This window comes from Brachypodium distachyon, chromosome 4, assembly GCF_000005505.3.
Source record: "Brachypodium distachyon strain Bd21 chromosome 4, Brachypodium_distachyon_v3.0, whole genome shotgun sequence".
NCBI classification, from domain to species: Eukaryota; Viridiplantae; Streptophyta; class Magnoliopsida; order Poales; family Poaceae; genus Brachypodium; species Brachypodium distachyon.
The window spans coordinates 299,551-320,971 of NC_016134.3; the positions used below are offsets into that span (position 1 = coordinate 299,551).

Below are 21,421 nucleotides of genomic sequence, written 5' to 3' on the forward strand. Positions count from 1 at the left end.
CCCGCAGGTCAGAGCCCCACTAAGGCACCGGGACTGGGCGGCAAGTAAGTCACCTGACTTTGTGTGGCTGACGCGCGGGCCAGACAGCCATGGGACCCACAAGTCAGCCACACAAAGCCATGGGACTTAAAGTCAGACAATCCACGCCGCACGCCATTTCCTCACCCCCACAAAGCGCCACCCGCCGGCAAGATCCCGCCTCGACTCACGCCCCCAAAAAATCCCCAAGCTTCCTCTGACTCTAGCCGCGGCCGGGCCCCAAAATCGATCGGCGGGAGCCACTGTGTGCTCCGCAGCCTCCGCTTGGGCGTCTCTTCCGCCCCTGAGCCGGCGGTGGACGCGCAGGTGCTCGAGGACGACCGCGGACAGCAGAGCCCTCCTCTACTCAATTACCCCGACGACTCCCAAATCCAAGTCGTAAGCTCTGCTCCCGCCCCCAGCCATCGAGATCTAGGGTTCCGATTTCGATTTTGACTGTTTCGTGCCTCTTTGTTCATGTGTTTTGTTGGGTATCGGCGTCTGTGGTTGCGTCCCGTGCGTGCTTGTTGGTGAACCCGGTTCGTGTTGTTGTCTTCTTACCGATTAGTTTGCCTTCCCGGTGTTTATTGTGGTTGTTGCCTTCTCTAATGTTTTTGTTCCTGCAGGCGTGTCTGTCAATTGTTGCTGCTGTTTTTCGACGCCGCTGGTGGTTCGGTTCCTCCTGGTTTCTTTAATTGCTCCGGTGAGCTTCGGTCTCTCTTGCTTCTACATTTTTGGGTCGTTCGCATGTTGTTTTGTATATTATTCCGTTCGCTTCCTGTTGGTAGCTGTGGAATAGATGTATTGTGATATTTACGGTGAAGAACAACAAGATTTGCCACTTGCCATAAAACTAAAGGAGGTTGGACAGGGCCAGCGACATGAAGTACCATCTTTAATACGGACTGGTATACAGACCCATACATCCCTTGGTTGTGCCTCACCAGATGTTCAGTTTATATGCATGCTTGTATGTTAGCATGTTCTTTAAAACCATTTATCCTCTTGAGAATTATGTAAGAGAATTTTGGTATCTCATGCTAACTCATTAACAAGCACCAATATTGATACCCAAATTCGAACGGTTGCTTTCGATCAAGAAAATATTTTGTGAACATAGGCAACTTTTTCTTCCACATATATGGTAGTATTATTTATTTCATGCATGATTCCCTGACTAATACTAATGGAATTATATGGTTGCAAACCTGAAAACTCTACCTGCCTTTGATATTGAAATGCTTTAGCTGCAGTGAAATTGTATAAGAACTCTTATGTGTTCATTAGCAGTTTAAGAACCTACGTTGAGCTTGTTTCCGCCTTTTAGCCCTTTTTATGTACAGTGCTGGATCTATGATTTTAGTGTCCTCTGTTTTCAGTGTTCATTTATGGGTGGCCTTCAGTTTTGCCAATCAGCCTTGGGACCCTTTTGAACTCATTGGATTCATGGACTGCCAAAGATCACAGTTCTTGCATGCAGTGTGGTAAGGACCTCTGGTTTCGTTCTTAGCACATGCACATTGTCGATGTGTAACACTAATTCAATCAGTTAATCAATGAATCATTAAACTGTTAGTACATGTGGCTTCTAACTGATGAGTGTCTGTTTCTCTTAGCTATTCTATACCCTGTTCTTGAGGCAAATGTGGACATGGTTGGGTTTGTTTTCCTGCGTCAAGGATTCTACCCCTACATGTTTAGGAAGATCCAATTTTCACTTCTTTCTGAATCTAGAGAAATGTAGTCGCAGATATGTTTGAATTACCATCATCTGCATCTGCATCTGATCTAATGTGTCCCCTACTTCAAACAGGATAAGAAGATAGATAAATAATGGATGCACAAGACACTCCTATGACTTTTCAGGATGACTTTGAGGTAATCCATCTATTGTTAGTGTATGAGTGTCTAAATTTTTATTTCTTTCTGAATCTAGAGAAATGTAGTTGCAGATATGTTTGAAGCGATAGATAAAGAATGGCTGCACAAGACAGTCATATGAACTCTAAGGATGACTGTGAGGTAATCCCTCTATTGTTTTTTATAGGCAGGTTTTACTGTCCTAAATTAAACTTCCACTGTAAATCTCATATACAATAATTTTTCAGTTACGAGGTCACAGTGATAGGAATAACTTCTTAATACAAATCCAACAGGATCAATTTTGTGTCTCATAACTCACATGGTGTGGTCTTAATTGTTGGTCAAAGTTCAACTTGGGATGGTCCAAAATAAACATGGAGTAAGGAAAAATAATTATGGTTCTTTGTTTGATTATCTGTTGCTATACTTCTGCACTTTCTCTACTGGAATCATCAATCATGTTGTGCTGGTTTGGACATATGGAGAGTTGATGCATTGTTTACCCATGCTTGAGCTGCCGCTAGGAGAATGACATATTTAGGTCCTCTGGTGAAATATAATCTTACGTTTTCCCAAAATCTAAAGATGTTTAGAACTTGGTAATTTAGTTTTAATGTAGGATACTACCATCAAGATAATTCTTTCTTGTGGAATTTATACATATCACATATCTTAAGCGACCAACTTGTTGTACCTCCAGGGGCAGCAGCATGAGAATGAGCTTGGTACACTTGCCTGGTGCGTTGCAGATGTGTCAGATCCGCATGTGTTTTGCTCACTCTCAGCCCACAATTTCTGACCATTGTAAGCTCTAAATTTTGTCTAACGGCTTGTTTCATTTTTAGTTGTGTTATCGTTCCTTGGCTGGCAAACAGTGGAACTCAAAAGTGCACATTAGTTTTTAGTTGCTTGTTGAAACCTGAGACAGGAAGCTCACCCAAAGATGTCATATAAAGATGTTCTTGTATTAGAAATTTACAATTGACGCCTATCACGATTTATTCTTAGCAAGTGATAACGACCTCACTCCACCTCCTCCTTGTGGTGATGTTAGGGCAGGTCGACATGGATGAAGCCTCGATCGCGTCCGCCGCCGCCACCGTGCTGCCTCCTTGGGCGGCGGTAGGTGGTACATGGGCATGTCTGCCGATGACATTGAAATCATTGATCTTTTCTGTTTGGTGTTACTTCTGTGGAATTTCTTCTCATTATTGTTTGTAGTCAGGATTTACCTAAATGTTTCAAATGACTGGCACACTGCAGTTGCCTATCAAGGCAGATTTCACAGTGCAGATTTCGAACTTCTTAATTTACCTAAATGTTTCATTCCTTCACTTGATTTTATTGACGGGTATGGGCCCTCATACTCTATTGTTTCATTAGAGATGAATTATGTTTTACTTCTTTTTTGGACAATGGCATGCACCCTAATCTTGTGTAGGCACGTTAAGCCTGTTGTTGGGAGAAAGATCAACCGGATGAAGGCAGGGATCACCGAATGTGATCTGGTCCTTGCAGTTAGTCCACGCTACGTTAAAGAACTTACTTCTGCCCAGCAAAAGGTGTCGAATTGGATAGCATCCTTCGTACAAAGCCCCTCGAGACTGGAATTATAAATGGCATGAATGTTCATGATTGTAATCCAGCAACAAATAAGTGCATCAGTTCAAATACAATGCTACAACAGCAAGTAAGGTTTTACTCAGAGATTTCTCTCTTACCAGTTACCATATATATGTAGACAATTCAGTACTTACAGAGGAAATTTATCAGGTAACGGAAGCAAGGCTCTCAATAAAGAAATGCTGCAAGCTGAAAGTCTGATTGCCGGGTGACTCAAGCATACCCATTATAACTTTCATTGGCGGTCTTGAACAATAAAAAGGTTAAGTCATACTAATTGCAGTCATTCCAGAGTTCGTGGAGGAGAATGTTCAGATAATTGTCCTTGTATGTTTTACTTTGAAAGAAAATTCAATTACACAGGCATGGCAAAAGCTGAGATTGTTGCCGAGTAGTTTAATTTGTTCTTCACGTTCAGGGTACAGGGAAAAGAAAACGGAGGAGGAACTGATGCCCCTGAGAATTTTTCAGGGGTACTTTGCTATGCCCCTGAGAATGCCAGAGGAATAGCAAAATTCAATGTTCTGTTGGCACGCATGATGTTTGCAGGGGCTAATTTCATAATTATCCCAAGTACGTTCGAGCCATATCGTCTCATTCAGTTGCAAGGGATGGGATATGGAGTGGTAAGCATTCTTACTTGTCGGTTGCACGCTTGAGTCTGATTGCATAATTGTTGTGCAAGTTAATGTCACATAGTTTTTGACACTACATTTCACAGGTTCCGATCTGTTCATTGACTGGAGGACTCGTGGACACGGATGAGGAGGGTGCCACCGGATTCCACATGGGTTCGTTCAATGTCGAGGTAAAGAAAATAAGGGCCATTCAGGAAGAAGACCGTTTCTTTGCTAAAAATTTGGATCTCGTTGACAAGAATGCCAACCCATATTTCTATAATTTTACAGCAACTGAATGATTGATTCGATGCCTGTAAATAATGAGTGCCGCAGTTCATTCCTTTTCTGCCTTCTAATTGGCTCTTCCTCGGTGAATTTTTTGCCCTGGTAAGCAGTTTGGACTAAATGCAAACATGAACAGATAAGTAGCCAGCTAAGCTCTATAGCCATTGATATCTTGCATCTGATTTTCAGTAAATTATTAGATGCCCTGCAATTAAATTTTTTCTACGTTTTTCTTAGTTCTTTATGCTGACCTAAAGAGAACTGCCAACTGATCAGAGCCTTGACAAATAAGTTCCATGATCTCATCTTTTATCTTAAAAGCAGATTATCTTTACTGAGAAAGAGTAGCTAGTATGCATGTATTCATGCCTTCTCATATGCATTTGGGATGCTCGCCGCAGGCGCAGGCACAGGGCAGATGGCCGCTGGAAGCGTGGATCCGAACCTCTTCCGAGGGCTTCCGCCAAACCTTCGGCAATGTGCAGATGCCGCCGGAAGCAGCTGGCTATGGATGGAACCTTGGATAATTTAAGTTCTTTAATTAGCTTTCTTCACCTTGAGTCGCTTCGTTATGAATATGATTTCGGATCTACCTTGTTAACCAGCATGCATATGTCCGCGTCAGGATTTGTTTTTCATGTGTATCGATAGCTCTTTCATTTGCTTCGATTATGTAGTACTCCGTACTACTCTTATCTTGTGTCATTGAGCACCAGCTCTACCGAGCAGTCAGATCCGGCCGGGATTCGGGTTTGCGGCCGCGCTTGGCGGCGCGCTTGCCGGCCATGGCATCAACAATGGCGCAGACGGTGGTGGTTAGGTTTGGGTGGGGGGAGAGGGAGAGAGACTGGGGGTATCGGTGGATGGCGTGAGCTACGGAGTATTCAACTCTACCGGAGGATGCGCCGGGGAATTGAATCGACGGAGAGACCATGAATACTCCTCCACGACGCCAAAGCTCTCGGAACCAATAACGGCATCTACCCCTATAGTATTTTTTTAGCACGTGTCCTCTTTACTTAATCTCTCTGTCACCAAAAGTTAATCCCTCTGTCATTCATCCAGTTAGGTACACAGCTTTATCTCCCATCCCTTCTCTCTCCCTCTCTCTCTCACCGCCATCCCCTCTCTTTATCTCCCTCCCTCTCTCTCTCCCCGGTCTTCTCTCCTGCCTCGTCTCTCTCCCCTGCAGTAGCTAGCAGCCCCGCCATTGCAGCAGCAGCCATAGGTGATGTGAGCCCAGCGGGAGTCGGCCCCTCCCACCGCAGCAGACGAGGTGAGCACGCTCTGGATTGGAGATCTCTGGTACTCCTCGCATCGACGTTTCCCTCCCTCAAATCTCAAGCTTGAGGTTGTGCATCATCTGTGATACCATGAGGGGAGCCCGATTTTGTATTTTTTTCCTTTTGGATCTCGTGGTGGTTTCTTTTTTCTCTGATACATGACGAGGTGTGGCCATGTTGCTTTGGTTTTTGATTGTTGTTTCTTCTTTTAATTGATAGAGGGCAAGAAGAGAAGTGTAAAAATATCTCTCTCTCTCTCCTTCTCCTTTTCTTCTTTGAATTGATGATATATTTGTCATGTATATTCATGTATCCGTCATGTACCTCCATGTGTTGTATTTGTCTCTTGATGCTTTAGGCAGGTATCTTATTTGATGTGCTAATGTACGCAAATAAGATTAACATGTACCATGGGTACATGACGAGGTACTAAGTTTTGACGATTTTGTACTATGATTTTTCCTTGCTACATGATGTACCATAATGTACTACTAAATATTGACAAGGTAGATGTCGGTACTGTGGTTTCTTTTCCTGGTACATGAGATTGATGTACACAATCTTGATTTCTTTTGACGAGGTACTTAAAAAACTGATAAGGTGCATTTCACGACAATGTACTTAGAATGATGGATTTCTTGGTTTTTTCTTTCAGTTATGTGCCTACAGTGATTTGTTTTCCTGGTACATGAGATTGATGTACTCAGTTTTGATATTTTGACGAAGTACTTAAAAACGGACAAGGTACATAGCATCAGTTGATGTACATAGTCTTGGTATTGACGAGATACTTCAATTTTTTTCTAGTACATGACGTACTGTTATGAGTTGATGTACGCAATTTTTATTTTTTCACGAGGTACTTCAAAACTGAGAAGTTACATTTCATGTATCACAATTTACTTAAAAACGAGTTACTAAGTACTAACGAGGTACTGCATATTTACGAGGTACATTAGGTGGTACTTTAAAAGTTCATCCGAAAAGAAAGAAAAAAAGCAAAAAATACACCGGAAAGGAAAGAGAAGAAAAAAAGAAAATACGTATGTGACTGATAAAAAGTAGAGCAGAGAGAAGAGAAAGAGAGAGAAAGGGTAGAGCAGAGAGAAGAGAAAGATAAAAATGTGTCAGCGGTCACATCCCAAAAAGTCAGACTGTTGTACTACTTCTCTGTTAGTCATCTCTGCCTAATGTATACAACATAGCAAATTACAAACTGGCACATATCTCAAAGCAGCATCCTAGGACTAGGACCATAAGGGTAGGTCGCGTTATTAGCACCACCTCCGCGTTCCCTCCACGACCACCAAGGAAACGGAACCCAGCTCCTCCTACTGGCCCGTGCTCCGTGCTGACTCTTGGTTTCCTGCTCCAGTCTCGACAACAAAACAAAAATAAAAATGGACTTTCTGTGGCTAATTCCATCGTATAAAATAGTTTTTTTTGACAGGCCGTCGTATAAAATAGTTGATATCCACGGTTGCTGCTACGTGATGGAAAAGTTGTGTTGTGCTAGCTGTTCGCACAAAATCAGTACAAGAGCATCTCTAGCAGATGCCGAACCCGGTTGATTCGAACTGGGTATTCGGTTTTCGGCCGAAAAAACGGCCCGACTAGATACCGAATAATTGGCTGGCCCGAAAAAAAGGATTCGGGTTACCGAAACGTCCCGCCAGCCGCTCGTATATCTATGGCTCGGAGGGGCCGCTTCGGTACCAAATTCGAAAACCCTCCGCCACATTCGACCACCGCGTCGCCGCTAGCGTGCACCGCCATGAGCCGCTCTATCCCGTCTTCCTTGCGCCGCCGCAGCCGAACGGTTTCCCCGCCGCGGGGAACCCTAACCCTATTTCCCCGCCATGGTGGGGAAATAGGACCGCCGCCGCCGACGCCCTCCTCACCCCCGCCGAGCGGGTCAGCCTAGGCGCTCGCCATGGGGGAGCTCTCTGGTGGTACTACTACCGGGAGCTCAGCGAGGACGCGCGCCTCCGTTGGGAGGCGTTCCTTGCGGAGGAGGAACGGCGAATTGCGGCGGCTACGGCTATGTTGGCCGGTGGAGCCGTCGTTCCCACGCCGTCGGAGGAGGAGGACGGGCCGCCAGAGGAGGAGGCCGACGATGAGGTCACGAGCCACGTCAAGGAGAGGTCCAAGGCCAGTTTGGCCGAGGACGACGCTCGTCAGGCCGCCATCGAGCAGGCCCAGCTCGATGCCGCCATCGAGCTCTCACTAGCGCCGGCGGTCGTCACCATCGATGACTAAGAGGAGTACCGTCTATATCGCTGTTAGTTTTTATTAATCTATGTATGTAATCCATTCTACTGTATGCAATGATGATGATGAACTAGTCGGTTTAAATATCTATGTTAGTTCTGTTCACGCGCGAATGAGATTTTTTTTTGAGGACACAACGGTCGATCCCCGTGATTCGATTAGAAGAATAGAGTTAGCCCTGTTTATGAGAAAAACCGGGCCTGAAAACCGATACAAATGCACGGCTTATTCAAGAAAAGCCGTGCGGAAAACCCTGACAAAGAGCAAACACAGAAAATCGAATAACAAGTCGCTACCGCCAAGACGAAGACCTCCTCCGCTCCAACGACACTGAACAGGGAATGGCTCCTTGCGCCAGAAGAATGTAGGTAGAGCAGGGCTTCTTCGACGATCGGAGCCAGAAGAGGTTGCCCCGACGGGAACGGCTCGCACATCAGCAAACCCATGTAGCGCAAAGTCGCCCTCCCTGGCCAGGACCACATCAAGCACCACCGCCAAACGAGGTGTCCAAAGGCAACACCTCTAAGGAGGACGCGGCGTCCGAGGACGTCGCCATTACCCGACCCGGAAACCGAATCAGAGCTTTCGCTCGGAGTCACCTCGTTTGAGAAGGGTGGGATGTGGCGGAGCTGCACAACGATGCCTTCAAGAAGGAAGTGACGCCCGAGGACGTCGTCGTCGCTAGCACCGACCCCGTCGATGCTGGGTTTTCACCCGCAGCCACCAAACCCACCGCGGACAGGAGCGAATAGCTGAAGCTGGCCAGAGTCCACCGCATCACAGCGAGTGCCGGCGAAGCTCGCCGAACGCCACGCGCCAACCCACCACCGGGCACCGGCCAGGGCGTCGCAACCGTCCCACGCACCGGATCAGGCCACGTCAACATGGCCACACAAACAGTGGAACGAGGCAACATGGCCAGGCACGCCAGGCCCAGATCGGGCCCGCATAGGCCCAGATCGGGCCCGCCCACGCCGGCCATTGAGCCGGCCGCGCACGCCAAACTGCAGCCTCGGGCCCCTCGCAAGCCGCACGCCGCACGCCATGTCCAGATCGAGCCCGCCCACCGCCGGCCACCGAGACGGCCAACACGACGGCAGCCACACGCACTCCAGCGCCCGTCCACAGCCGGCCAGCCAAGCCGCCAAGCCCGCGGAGCCACACCACAGCCCAGATCTAGCCTGCCGCCCGAATCGGGCCTAGATCCGGCCCGCGCCACCGCCGGCCGCCCCGCGCCGCCACCTTCCCAGGGCTTGCCCAGCTTCGCGGCACCCCTCCGGTGGCGGCGTTGCCCGGTAGGAAGGAGGAAGGGGGCCTAGAGCCCGGCGGCGCTAGGGTTCCCCCGTGTCGCCGAGGAGGGCGACGCAGGGGCTCTGTTTTTCCACGTGGTGAATCATTATTTTTGAAATGAGTATTTTTGGAAGTTCGGTTTTGAACTCGGTTTCTCTTCTGCGCATCGTGTTTCAAAACTGAATATTGTTTTTCAGTTCAACCAAACTCAGCCATTTCGGATGGACCGGGTTCGGTGACTGTCATAGATGCTCTAAGAATTAAAACCTTTTCTGCTTCCCGTTAATTGTGGTGTACGGAGTAGTACATGTTTACATGCGAGTATGCCGCAAGATGGATACACGGTTATTGAATCGACTGTGCACCAATGGTATAGAGAGACGTCATGCTGAAATTTTGTAGGAAAGAATTATACATGTACCTCTTCCAAAAAAAATACACGTACCTTAACTGCTCAAGAATGTGTGTTCTATGATGTCTGCTCTTGAGTTTCGTACTGCTGTTTTTGTTACCTCTCGTATCTCTTATTATCTGCATCTATTGTACTCTTGTGTGCAATGCATTGAGAATCTATCACCCTGCCTTTGTTGCTCTGATAAATTCAACATCCCAGAAACTCTTCTGAAATTAGTTCTAGCACCAATGCCTCAATGTTGCTTCAGCTGTACAAACATTATACTACTCCAGTACATGCTCATCTTAAACAATCACATCTTCATCATGTTTATCTATTCCAAAACGGTACTAGTGTACAATAAGAGTGTGCAGGTACATGGTGTTTGAGCCAAAGCTTACCCTATCAAAAATTTAGGGTTGAGAGTTATTCAAAGAACAGAGCAGGCTAAGCACGTAAAACAGCCCCATTACTGGAATGCAGCCTATGTAGTTCGAAAACATCATAAAGCAATCTAAACAAAAATTAATAAAAATGAGTCGAGAGATTTCTCGACCGCTAACAGTGTACATTCCCAAATAGCAATCTGGAACAATCATTACAAAAAATGATCATTCGGCATACATAATGTGATGACCGTCCAGGAAGAAAACATGCTGTCAGTATGTATGTATGTATTGCAAGTCTGCAACCAACATGAAGCTAGCTGCGTAATACGAGTAGTAAACTAGGCTCTCTCTTCAGTACCATGGAAATGAACTTTCAAAAGAATGAGATTTTAGTCCAAATTTGGCCTTCTTTCAACAACAACAAAAGTTTCATCTAACCTACTCTATGTCGTGTCATTTGCTCAGTGCCCACATATCAGAAAAGAATCTCCTGCTGACTTTGTCCCTTGGGAAGTACTTATTTTCTTACAGAAAAGCTTGATGAGGAACAGGAAAAGAAAATAATAACACCATGGTAGCTATGTTCAGACCAAAGATCATCTCTCGATGAGATTCACTTCCCTTGAGCTGGAGGTGGTGTCGGTGTCGGTGTTGGCTGGGACTTGCATGCGCTGCAGTCAGCTGGCAGTGGAGCTGTCTTCTTTTTGTCTGGGATCGTTACCCTTATCGTTTGGTGTTTCCGATCTTCAGTATGAACATCAAGAATGGCGTCCATAAGAAGTATCTCCCAGTCACTGCGTTGTATAAATGATAACCGAAGACACAAAATAAGAACTGGTCTGCGGGGGACCCTCTGCATCCAGGGCAATGGCCTGCTGTGGAATCAACATTATTTATTCTAGATCTAAAATCAACTTTATTAACATAATCTTTACTATTTCTGGTAAAATACTCATGGTACAGCTTTTTAACAGCTGTTCATTATTTAATATTACTAGAAACAGTATTAATAGCGTGTAATAAAAGGCAATACTAAAAATGCTATGGCAATGTCAGGCAGACCATGATGCAGTTAAAAGCTAAAGCTATAGGCCGAACCAGATCCAAATGCCATTACTTGAAATTTGCCAAACCATCTTTTGCCTTAGCTTATTCCCTCATTGTACAGTCACCTTAGGCGTAGTAGCATGAGTATCTTCATTTTTAATAAGCTCCATGGAAATGTTAATCTACCAAAGTATGTTGCTGTGAAGTTGTCTCAATGTTCAACAATGAATTAATGCAGTTATATCCTGTACTTAATGCAGCTATATTCTGCCGGCAATCTACCCGCTGTGTAGTGGTATTCACAAATAATAAATGAACGAACATACTAGTTATTGTTATAATGAAACAAGGCCTTAACAGTTCAAGCAGAGTGCAACTATGTAAAAACCAACAGACTTGCAGAAGCACATAATGCATCCAAACACTAACCTACTCAACTCCACCGCGACCAAGCCCATCCAAAACAAGCTAGCCAGTACTTTGAGCACAAGTCCGGCTCACTACAACCCTGAATTTCCTATAGAAAAATCTGCCCAAAGCTGCCTTTCAATATCCATTTCAATTTTTCTTCAGTCTCTTCTAGCACTGATTAGGTCGTTCGGAAAAGAAAGATCTGTGGGGTTGAACCTTTTATATACAAAAACTTCGTTACGAATTACTAGCTTGCCAAACCAGATAGTCAATCAAAGTCAACTAAAGACATAAGTGTACCTAGTGGAGTAAAAAAATTACCAAAACATTTTTTAATGGTTTCAAACAATTAACTTACAGTTACATTCCAGAAATGGAATACACAACATAAAATGAACCAAAGCTCATGAAATCGATAGTGACAGACCAATGGAATTACATGTGTAACAATAACAACTAAATTGCTCATGTCATCTATTCTATCATACCATGACAAACCAGCAACACCGCTTGGAGGGCAAATTTAACAACACAAAATACACACAAACATGCATGCAGTGAACGCTCTAAATCTTTGACCACTAATATATGCAAAAGTAAATAGATTGGACATGTAAAAATAATACTATTTTTATTTTTCTTGAAAATACTTTTATGTCATATGTCCTTTTACTAATTTTGTTGCATATTACGAGTCAAAATAATAGTCAAAGTTGTGTAATGGATACCATGAAAAATCAAGCACGCCTTGTAAAACGGAGGAGTAAAAGACATCTTGAGCTGCTCCTTTCAGTAGCTTACATTATAATGATACCCTCTAGGTTGTCAGAGAAACTATAACACCTTGATACAAATGGCTAAAGTCATGTAATCAACTGATCCAATACTTACTAGTAGTTACTGAGATAATAGTGCCTATTCAGCTCTATATTTAACAGTTTAACAGAATTAGTTTTAGACAGATAGCAAAAGAAAGAGTAAGTACTACCTACAGTCTACAAATAACAATGGTACATGGGTTAACTTAATATATTTCAATATGCCGATCCCAAAATTTCACATCCAGTTTTCCAATGGAAACCACCGACACAGACAGAGCAATTTATCCCATGATTTGTTGTGTAAGAACTACTGTACTGATACTACTAAAGTGAATACACAGCAGGCAAAGCTAGCAGGCAAGATTAGGCATGTTCATGAGGTTGTGCATAAAGATGGTATGCCACAAATGCCATATTAACACCAATGAGATCCTTGGAGATGCTATGATGTGCTACATTTCCACACTTCATATACAAAAACACATAATAATAGGAGAGCAGCATTGTATCTCTCAGAACAAGTTGGTGAAACCAGAGCATATCGGATTTATGGTACAACACAGCCAATGTGCCTTGCTCTACCTTCGACCGGCTTGACGGAGTACGGTGTCACATTGTCTTCTGAGTGCAAAGCCTCAACCTCTACTATGCCCTTGCGCATGCTGGCCATGCATTCCTACACCTCTACGACCTTGACCAACATCACTAGAGTCGGGTTGTTCCCTTACCGCTGCGCCATCAAAACTGGAAACAACTCCATCGCCTGCAACTCTATGAACACGCGCACGCTGGCAAGAACTGGATCACCCTCTTCATGGTCTACAAAAGAAGCGCAAACGAACAATGGAATTTACAAGTAGATCAAACGAACTGAACACATCAAAACAAATTCATACCATCACATGGCAGATTGGTGCTAAGATCAATCATCGGACCACGGCTAACCTCACAACAACTTCTCTTTATCCACCACGATCATCTTCTGGCGGAGGCTCATCCAAATCCAAAATCTCCATGGTTATCTCCATGCAACGGATCAGAAGAGGAAGGAGAGAGAGAGAGAGAGAGAGAGAGAGAGAGAGTGGCCTAGGAATTAAGTGATCTGCTATAACTACTAGCCAATCGCCTCATTTCTAAGCCATTCTATTCTTCCTCTTCCAATCTGTAACATGAACATAACAATGGCCATTTTGGACTTGAACATGCCTTCGCCAAAAGATGACGGTGGCAGGGAACAAGGACCTGCTGGTTCTCAACATTGATCTGCCATGTGATGGTATGAATTCATTTGATATGTGTTCGATCTGTATGATCTACTTGTAACTCCATGATTTGATTGCTTTTCTTATATAGATCATGAAGTGGGTGATCGTGTTCTTTCTAGCGCGGACTGCTTCACAGAAGCTGCAGGAGGCGATGAAGTTATTACAGGCTTTGATGCGCGTAGCTAGAGGAAACAAGCCAGACCAATGATGTTAAGGACACGGAGGTGGAAGGGATGCATGGACCCCGTGTGCAAGGGCATGGCAGTGATGGATGCCCTGCACTCGGATGCAGACGTGGAGGTGACGTCGGTCATTATCGTCTTGGTCTTGCCAAACACTGTCACGCCGGTTGAGGGGACGCAGTCCAGGTTGAAGCCGGCCACACGCTTGCATGGCTTGGCCTAGCTAGTAAAATACAATTAGATCGTTGATACTTCTTGTTCTTTGATGTTGACTCCATGGCATTATTCTTTTACTGCTATTGTTTCTCCGGGACGGTCCTTCACTTTTACTGCTATTTTTTTTTTCTGAAGGCTTGAACATGACAGCATGTATGATGTACTAACGGTACTTTCAGTTAGTACTTGTACTACTAATTTTGCTTGCATGCTTACTTTTTTAATGGCACAAAAGTAAGATTTTTCAGGTGCCCATTTCATTTCAATCAGTGCATGCCTACTTGGCTTCAACATCAACAGATGGTTGTGACCATTGATTGATACAACTCCTGGTTTAGTGACCATGCATGGGACTCACATCTTGGCACAATGAACACATGTCAAATCCAAAGTTATTATTAGTAGTTAAAAGAAAGAACTACTTTTGTTCAATTTCTAAGATAGCTGACCACTTTTTTTTTGCTATGTGGTGGTTTATTTAAGCATAACTTTGCATAATATGCCTTTCACATATAGTAGTACTCAAAAGAGAAAAACTGCCAAGATAAGTTAGACATAATATAAAATGGTAGCATCCAACCCAACAAGAATAGAAGAGGCCAAGAGCCGACTGCTCTGGCCCTCTCTTCGCCTCCTTCCTTCCCTTCCGCAAGAACCCAAGCGCACCATGACGAGTTCCTCGACTGCTTCCCGCAAGGTATCAAACCCTAACCCTTCTTTCTTCTTCCTCTCCTCGTTTCTCTCCCGAATCCATCGGATTCGCCGCCCGGATTGGTTTTTTTATCTCCGTGCGCGATTGGGCTCAAAGAAATTCCTCCCCTTTTCCGCGTGGGCAGGCGCTGAGCAAGATCGCCTGCAATCGGCTGCAGAAGGAGCTCGCCGAGTGGCAGGTCGGCCCTCCCGCTGGGTTCAAGTACAAGGTCTCCGATAACCTCCAAAGGTGCACCCTTCCCCGACCGAATCCCTGGAATTGATTTTCTTGTTCGTGCGTGTGTTTGTGGATGGACGGACGGGCGGATGAACTGCGTGTCCCCCATCTTCTTAGTTCTAGATGGGCTAACGATTCCTCTTGTTTGCCCCTTACTGGTGTTGATTTTCCAGATTTTCTTGGGGTGTGGGGGTTCCTCTTGATCGATGATGTTTGTGGAGATCGATTTGACTTCTTGCCTAACGAAAGGATTTTTGTAATGATTAAGCAAACAGGTGGGTGATTGAGGTGGGCGGAGCGGCCGGCACCCTCTACGCTGGTGAGACTTACCAGCTGCAGGTCGACTTCCCCGAGCATTATCCCATGGAGGCACCTCAGGTGAGATTTTCATGATAAAAATTGCACCCTCAGTTAGCTGTTTTTCTATTGTTATGTTTCTTCCGTTTGATTAGATTGGATGATAACCCTGTGCCCTTTTTCTAGGTCATTTTCCTCAACCCGGCGCCTATGCATCCGCACATTTACAGCAATGGCCACATCTGTTTAGGTAAAGTTGTTCCTTGTGCCTCTCAGGCAGAAGAAGATTTGTTTATGCCTCCGTGTTGGTGCTTTTGATTAAATGCGTGATGTATGGGAATGTTCTTTGCCTAAGCTAACCTTCCATCTAGCTGTAAGTTAGGTGCTAAGATTCCATTTGTTAGGGGAAAGTCAGCACCTTTGGCAAGTGTGCTTCTGCAGTTTTTAGAGAAGTTGCCCAATTGAGATGCTTCAACACACCTTCCTATTCTATTACTATTGGAATACCAGATGCATGACCTTGCTAGAATGAACTCCCTCCGTCCCATAAGTGACGTATATACGTCACTTATTTTTGGACGGAGGGAGTATGTGTTTTGTGCTTGTTGCACTAATGTTACCATGTTGGTGTCTTGTCTCTTTTTCCTCGATGATGTTATAGCTGCCATCAATGTTTCTATAATGGTTACTTGATTGGTTTTTAAGTCTTGTCTTCTGTTGAATTCTTCATCTTGAGCGAGTAACTCCTTTATTTTCTGGCCCTCAAGCGTCTATGTAGATAGCGCATGAAAAGGAATTTCCGAGGAGCTATGTGCAAAGATGTTTATGACATTATTTTCAAGGGGAACCATATGATGTTTCCATTAAATTTAACTTATTTACTGTATGGATGGTGTTATAACGTAAAATCATGAAATTGAACAAGTCAAGAGTGAATAAGCTATCTTTGAAATCATTCCATGTACTTGTTTATCTATAAATTCTCACACAGTTCTACCTGTGCTGAAGAACGTGTCATTCGCTATCTGGCTTACTATACGTAATCTCAAAGATCAGCAGTTTGTAACCCGAAATCAAAACACTAGTCTTAACTTTCCATATTAATTATTTCTCCAGCATAGCTTCAGCTTACCTTTTACTCTCGCTGATAACGACAACATCAAAGAATCTGTCCCCGCATTCCCAGCATTCTGGTCTACCCCCTCCATTTTGTATTGTCGCGCGCAATTTGTTTTTCACATGGACCAAGACACCGCATGGAATTGGTAGCAATTAAACGTGCTATCCCTCCTGACGTCTGCAGCCCCTCGCTTGCCACCGAGCGCAGCGCATGCAGCCAATCACAATAAAGGGCCCACCCAGCGGTTGCGTATGCAATGCATATGACCAATCACAGGAAAAGAGAGCGAACGATGAGCTCTGCATGCATGCACCTTACAAGTTTATAAGGAATCGAGAGATTTGTTATTAAAAATAAGCAAACTACAATTTGGAACAAATAAAAAGAATTTCGTGCGCTAATGGAGGGAGTACTTGTTACACAAGTCATTTTCACTGCATCTCATACTTGATATTGTTGGCCGTGTCATCCTTGTCTATTCAGTGTAGTGACATTGAGACTGCAATTGTGGCTACTATGTTAACTAGTTCCACCTTGCATCTCTACTAAGCCCCATCATTGCAGTAAGGTGCTTCAGCTAGTTGGTGACCAGTAGTTTGTGTTAGAAGCCAGAGCAACTGAGCAAGCACGTGTAGTGAATTTTCTTCCACCAGTGATCAACACAAGTGGTTAAACTTAGCTACATGATCACTACAGTACCTTTTCCTTTTTCTGAGGATTATGAGCATCACAAATTCAGTTGGAACTACTCTCTAGGGAAACTCCTCTCCTAGTCTGCCCACCCTACCACGTGACCTCTCATACAACGATTTAGGTGTTGCTTCACTGCAATCACTGACTCATGTCTATTGATCTATTAATCTGACAATGTGATTGATCCTTTTAACCTCTTTCTCAACTTTGTGAAATACTGCAGACTTTCTGTTGTTTTGTTGAAGCTACCAGAATTTAAAATTTTCTGTTCAAGGTTTTAAGTTCGTTTGTCTTATATAGTTGACTATAGGCTTAGATAATCTTTTTAAATTAAATGTCATTTGACGGTTTTGGCACCAATTATATCTATAATACTGATAATACTCTGTCCAGCGCTTAGTTTAGGTAACTGAAGACACTGATCTGAAATTCAATGCAGCTGAAAATGTTCACACAGACATCTGAGGTAGTCTTATGTTGTCATCACTGGACCTCTTTGAAATCAGCAACATTAATCATCTTCTGACTTCCGTATGTTTAAATAACCTTCACTATGCCTAAAAGGAGCATTTCAACCTTTATCTTTTAATATTTGGATGATTTGTTTTCTTTTCAGAAGTTGTTCTCCACAAAATAAATGTACTTCTCGGTCCTTTAGTTACTATCATGATTATTTAATGATTGTGAATAAAAAAGTGTTGATGTGGCCACAGTTCTTTTTCACATGATTTATAAGATAAAGTTGCTGGTTCTCTTACCTGCAGATATACTCTATGACTCCTGGTCACCCGCAATGACTGTAAGTTCAGTCTGTATCAGCATCTTGTCCATGCTGTCTAGCTCGCCAGCAAAGGTTATATCCAACACTCACCCATCTTCACATATCAAACACATTCTTCATTACTTGTTTTCTTACTAGCTACACCGTACTGGTTGCAGCAACGTCCGCAAGACAATGACCGCTATGTTAGGAACTGCCGCAACGGAAGGTCGCCGAAGGAGACCAGATGGTGGTTCCATGATGACAAAGTATAAGGAGGCGTCGGATTGGCTCTTCTGGCCACACCATATTAGCCAGTCAGCCCTCCTTACAGCGAAATCTCTTCCAAGGGGAGATGAGATGATTTAGGCTTAAAATTTTAAGCACCCCTCTTATCGGTACCGCAAAGCTTAACATGTTGTGGTGGTTTGTACATGAGCTGAACACATGTATCGAAAACGTGAAGATATCATCGCGGTCAATGAGTTATATAGAATAAGCAAGAGTGTAACTGTTGGGTTCGCTGATACAGGCACAAAAGGAGTGCAGGTTTATCTATGACTTGCTAAATCATCCGTGCTATCTATCTGCGTATGAATTTATTGAAATTATAGTTATCATATTGATGACATACTTGCTACTATATTTCTTTTCCTGTCGGATTCCTCACGACTTTACTAAAGTCAAATGAAATTCAAGGTGGTGTTCAAGAGTGTGTCTCTAATAAAGATGCCAACTGTAGGAATCGTGTGTTTAACCTGCTATGGTGATGTCTGATTGTATAATCCATCACATTTTAAACCTGTCGTGAAGACTGATTGACTGATGAGTAGATGGAATTTTCTTTTAGGCTGTACGATTACCTACATATATACTGTATGAAGTTAGATCTTAAAGCATAGTGTAAGTACAATAAGATAATACATCAAGATCTTGTGTGTAAAGTCTCTGCTTAGAAGCATTCCAATTGCTTATTAAAAAAACAATGGCCACCTAATCCTGCTTATCCGACAAAATTATTATTTCTTTCTCCAAATAATTGCTACAGAAGATATAGTTGACTGGAAATTTAGGCCTCAGTTTGTTTTGTCAAAATCTGTGTTGCAGATTTTTATTTTTGATAAGGTTATCAAACAGAGAGTTATAAAAAAATAGTTCAATTAAGGCAATATTCGGGAAATTTCCCATGTCCCTAACCGAGCTCTAGTTTGTCAAAAAAAAATCATCAAGATTTCCCGGGTCAAAAATTTATTTGCTCTTACCTTTTTTCCCCTTATATAAGTCTTACAAGAGAAAAGTCTAAGCTAAGCTTTATCTAAAGCGCAAGTCGACTGTAAGAAATGTATCGCTGCCTGCATGCCGTCTCTTCTTCTTCTTCTTGGACTGACAAACCAAGAACAGTCAACCATGGCGACCGGCGGCGCAGGCGCAGGCGAGGTGCGTCACTGGACGGCGGCCGTGAACGGCATCTCTCTCCACGTGGCGGAGCAAGGCCCCGCCACGGGCCCCGCCGTGCTCCTCCTCCACGGCTTCCCGGAGCTCTGGCTGTCGTGGCGGCACCAGATGTCCGCCCTGGCGGCGCGGGGCTACCGCGCGCTGGCCCCGGACCTCCGCGGCTACGGCGACTCCGAAGTCCCCGCCGGCGGCGCCGCCGATTACACGATGCTCCACGTGGTCGGCGACGTGGTGGCGTTGCTCGACCACCTCGGTCTCCCCGACGCGCTGGTGGCGGGCCACGACTTGGGCGCGCAGGTGCTCTGGCACCTCTGCCTCTTCCGCCCCGACCGGGTCCGCGCCGCCGTCGCCCTCGGCGTGCCTTACTTCCCCCGCTCGCCGGTCCCCATGGCCGACTTCCTCGCCGCCCGCGGCGATGGCTTCTACATCTCGCAGTTCCAGGTAGCTGCTGATGAACTCTGCTCTGTTACCTGTATCTCTTCTGAATTTTGATTCAGACGAATTTCAGCAGCCATTCTTCTTCTTCTTCTTCTTACCATGGGATTCGTATGCTGATATGCACACAAAATGTGTGCTCAATAGAAGGTTCAGTTTGAAGTGATGATATTCAAAACCTGAACTATGATCAAATTTGTGTCCTGAACAACACGTTGGCTGTTAATATGGGATCAAAGATCATGTGTTTAGCTTGTATAGGAACAGGAGTACTGTCTCTCTTGGATGAGTCTATATATTCAGCTTTGCAGTTGTGGTCATATGTCATTTCAACATGTGTGCAGGAGCCCGGAAGAGCCGAGAAGGCATTCGCGAAGCACGACGTCGCGACTGTCCTAAAGAAGTTCTACTCCCTCGAGCTAGACGACCTCTCTGCCCCTCCTGGAGTGGAGGTCATAGACTTCTTCCAGGCATCGCCGTCGCCGCTTCCTTGGATGACCGAGGAAGAACTGGGCCAATACGCCGACAAGTTCCAGAAGACCGGCTTCACGGGGCCCCTCAACTACTACCGCGCCATGGACTTGTAAATTTGAAGCCTCATTCATAACTTCTCTTTTCTACCATCTGTGGAGTTCTTCTGTTTGATCCAGGCTAGGATCTGCACTAATACTGTCGCTAAAATGTTGCAGGACTTGGCAGCTTACTGCACCCTGGCATGGTGCCAAGATCACGGTGCCCGCGAAGTTCATCGCGGGTGACAAGGACACAGGTGTCCAGTCCTTAGGAGTTGGGCGCTACATTGACAGCGGGGCTTTCAAGTCCAATGTTCCGAATCTTGAGGTTGCCATCATCGAAGGCCACCATTTCATCCAGCAAGAGCAGGCCGAGAGGGTGACCTCTGAAATACTGTCCTTCCTGGACAAGTTTATATAATCTGGACTGACAAAAAAGAGAGAGGATGTTGTGAGGTTGTTTTAGATTCTGTGAGGTTTTACATTTCCTGTACTGAAATCTATTTACTCGAATAAAAGAACATGTAAAATACTACAGATGAGTGTGCAATAAAACGGGGTTTCCGATAAACAAAGGTGATAAGGCATAATGTTCTCATCTTAGCCAAACAAGAGATACATGGAAGCCCAAGGTGCCTCAACAGGGAGTAAAATTCTTTGAAAGGTGGCACAAACAAAACAAAGATATAATGTTCTGAGTGCAGCTGGAGATACTAGTTGGTCAGAAAGACTATGTTCAGAAATCAAAATCAACAAATACTTCCATAGAAAATGCAAATCCCCTTACTCAAACACATAATAACTGGAGTACTCATCAGACAATAATAGCTGGAGTTTTCACAATACTATTATAAAACTCAGCAATACCATAACACCTTGAAATCAATCTTCCTGGCGAATCATAGACACGATCTAATAAGCTAAAGGTATTATCCGCACAGATGGAGGAAATCGACGAGTTCTAGAGAACCTGGAGTACATAGGGCCACAGGTGCACAGTTTTAAGATCCATTACAATGTTCACAACAGAAAAGCAAGAAAGAAAATAAGAGAAAAAAGTGCATCCTGACATGCAAGGTTGATAGCTTCAGGCTCTGCACCAAGTGGTATATTTGGCAGAGCTCCATCTGCTTGGAAAGACTTCACAAGTGAACTTGTTTAAGCAACCAATTTAATTTACACAATGTCTCCATAAATCTTCTACTGAACGCAGAGTAATATTTAAGCAACCGATTTAATTTAG

General features: G+C 44.3%; 2 protein-coding genes and 1 long non-coding RNA gene across 33 annotated transcripts; all 3 read left to right on the forward strand.

Annotated features, from left to right (window-relative positions):
* The first annotated feature begins 161 nt into the window (after window positions 1–161).
* Window positions 162–5,078, forward strand: LOC100823214. 31 transcript variants are annotated; one of them, XR_001407816.2, is made up of 13 exons: window positions 415–557; window positions 645–721; window positions 807–926; window positions 1,398–1,502; window positions 1,832–1,896; window positions 1,965–2,040; window positions 2,582–2,685; window positions 2,936–3,571; window positions 3,655–3,831; window positions 3,923–4,130; window positions 4,226–4,312; window positions 4,413–4,511; window positions 4,811–5,078. It is a non-coding gene; the product is annotated as an uncharacterized LOC100823214 (long non-coding RNA). The 31 variants fall into 31 exon arrangements; XR_002966382.1 differs by having other exon boundaries at window positions 1,422–1,502; XR_002966375.1 differs by having other exon boundaries at window positions 162–417; window positions 807–1,502.
* Window positions 5,079–14,513: 9,435 nt separating this feature from the next.
* Window positions 14,514–18,416, forward strand: LOC100833131 (probable ubiquitin-conjugating enzyme E2 18). The gene is made up of 6 exons (XM_003578990.4): window positions 14,514–14,675; window positions 14,815–14,918; window positions 15,182–15,284; window positions 15,390–15,453; window positions 17,781–17,869; window positions 17,956–18,416. Exons 1-6 carry the CDS (start codon window positions 14,544–14,546, stop codon window positions 18,049–18,051), a joined length of 588 nt encoding a protein of 195 aa, XP_003579038.2. The 5' UTR covers window positions 14,514–14,543; the 3' UTR covers window positions 18,052–18,416.
* Window positions 18,417–19,199: 783 nt separating this feature from the next.
* On the forward strand, window positions 19,200–20,753 carry LOC100823523 (epoxide hydrolase A). Its single transcript, XM_003579040.4, has 3 exons — window positions 19,200–19,672; window positions 20,011–20,249; window positions 20,356–20,753. The coding sequence occupies exons 1-3, from the start codon at window positions 19,340–19,342 to the stop codon at window positions 20,597–20,599; spliced, it is 816 nt and encodes a 271-aa protein (XP_003579088.3). The 5' UTR covers window positions 19,200–19,339; the 3' UTR covers window positions 20,600–20,753.
* The last annotated feature ends 668 nt before the right edge of the window (window positions 20,754–21,421 follow it).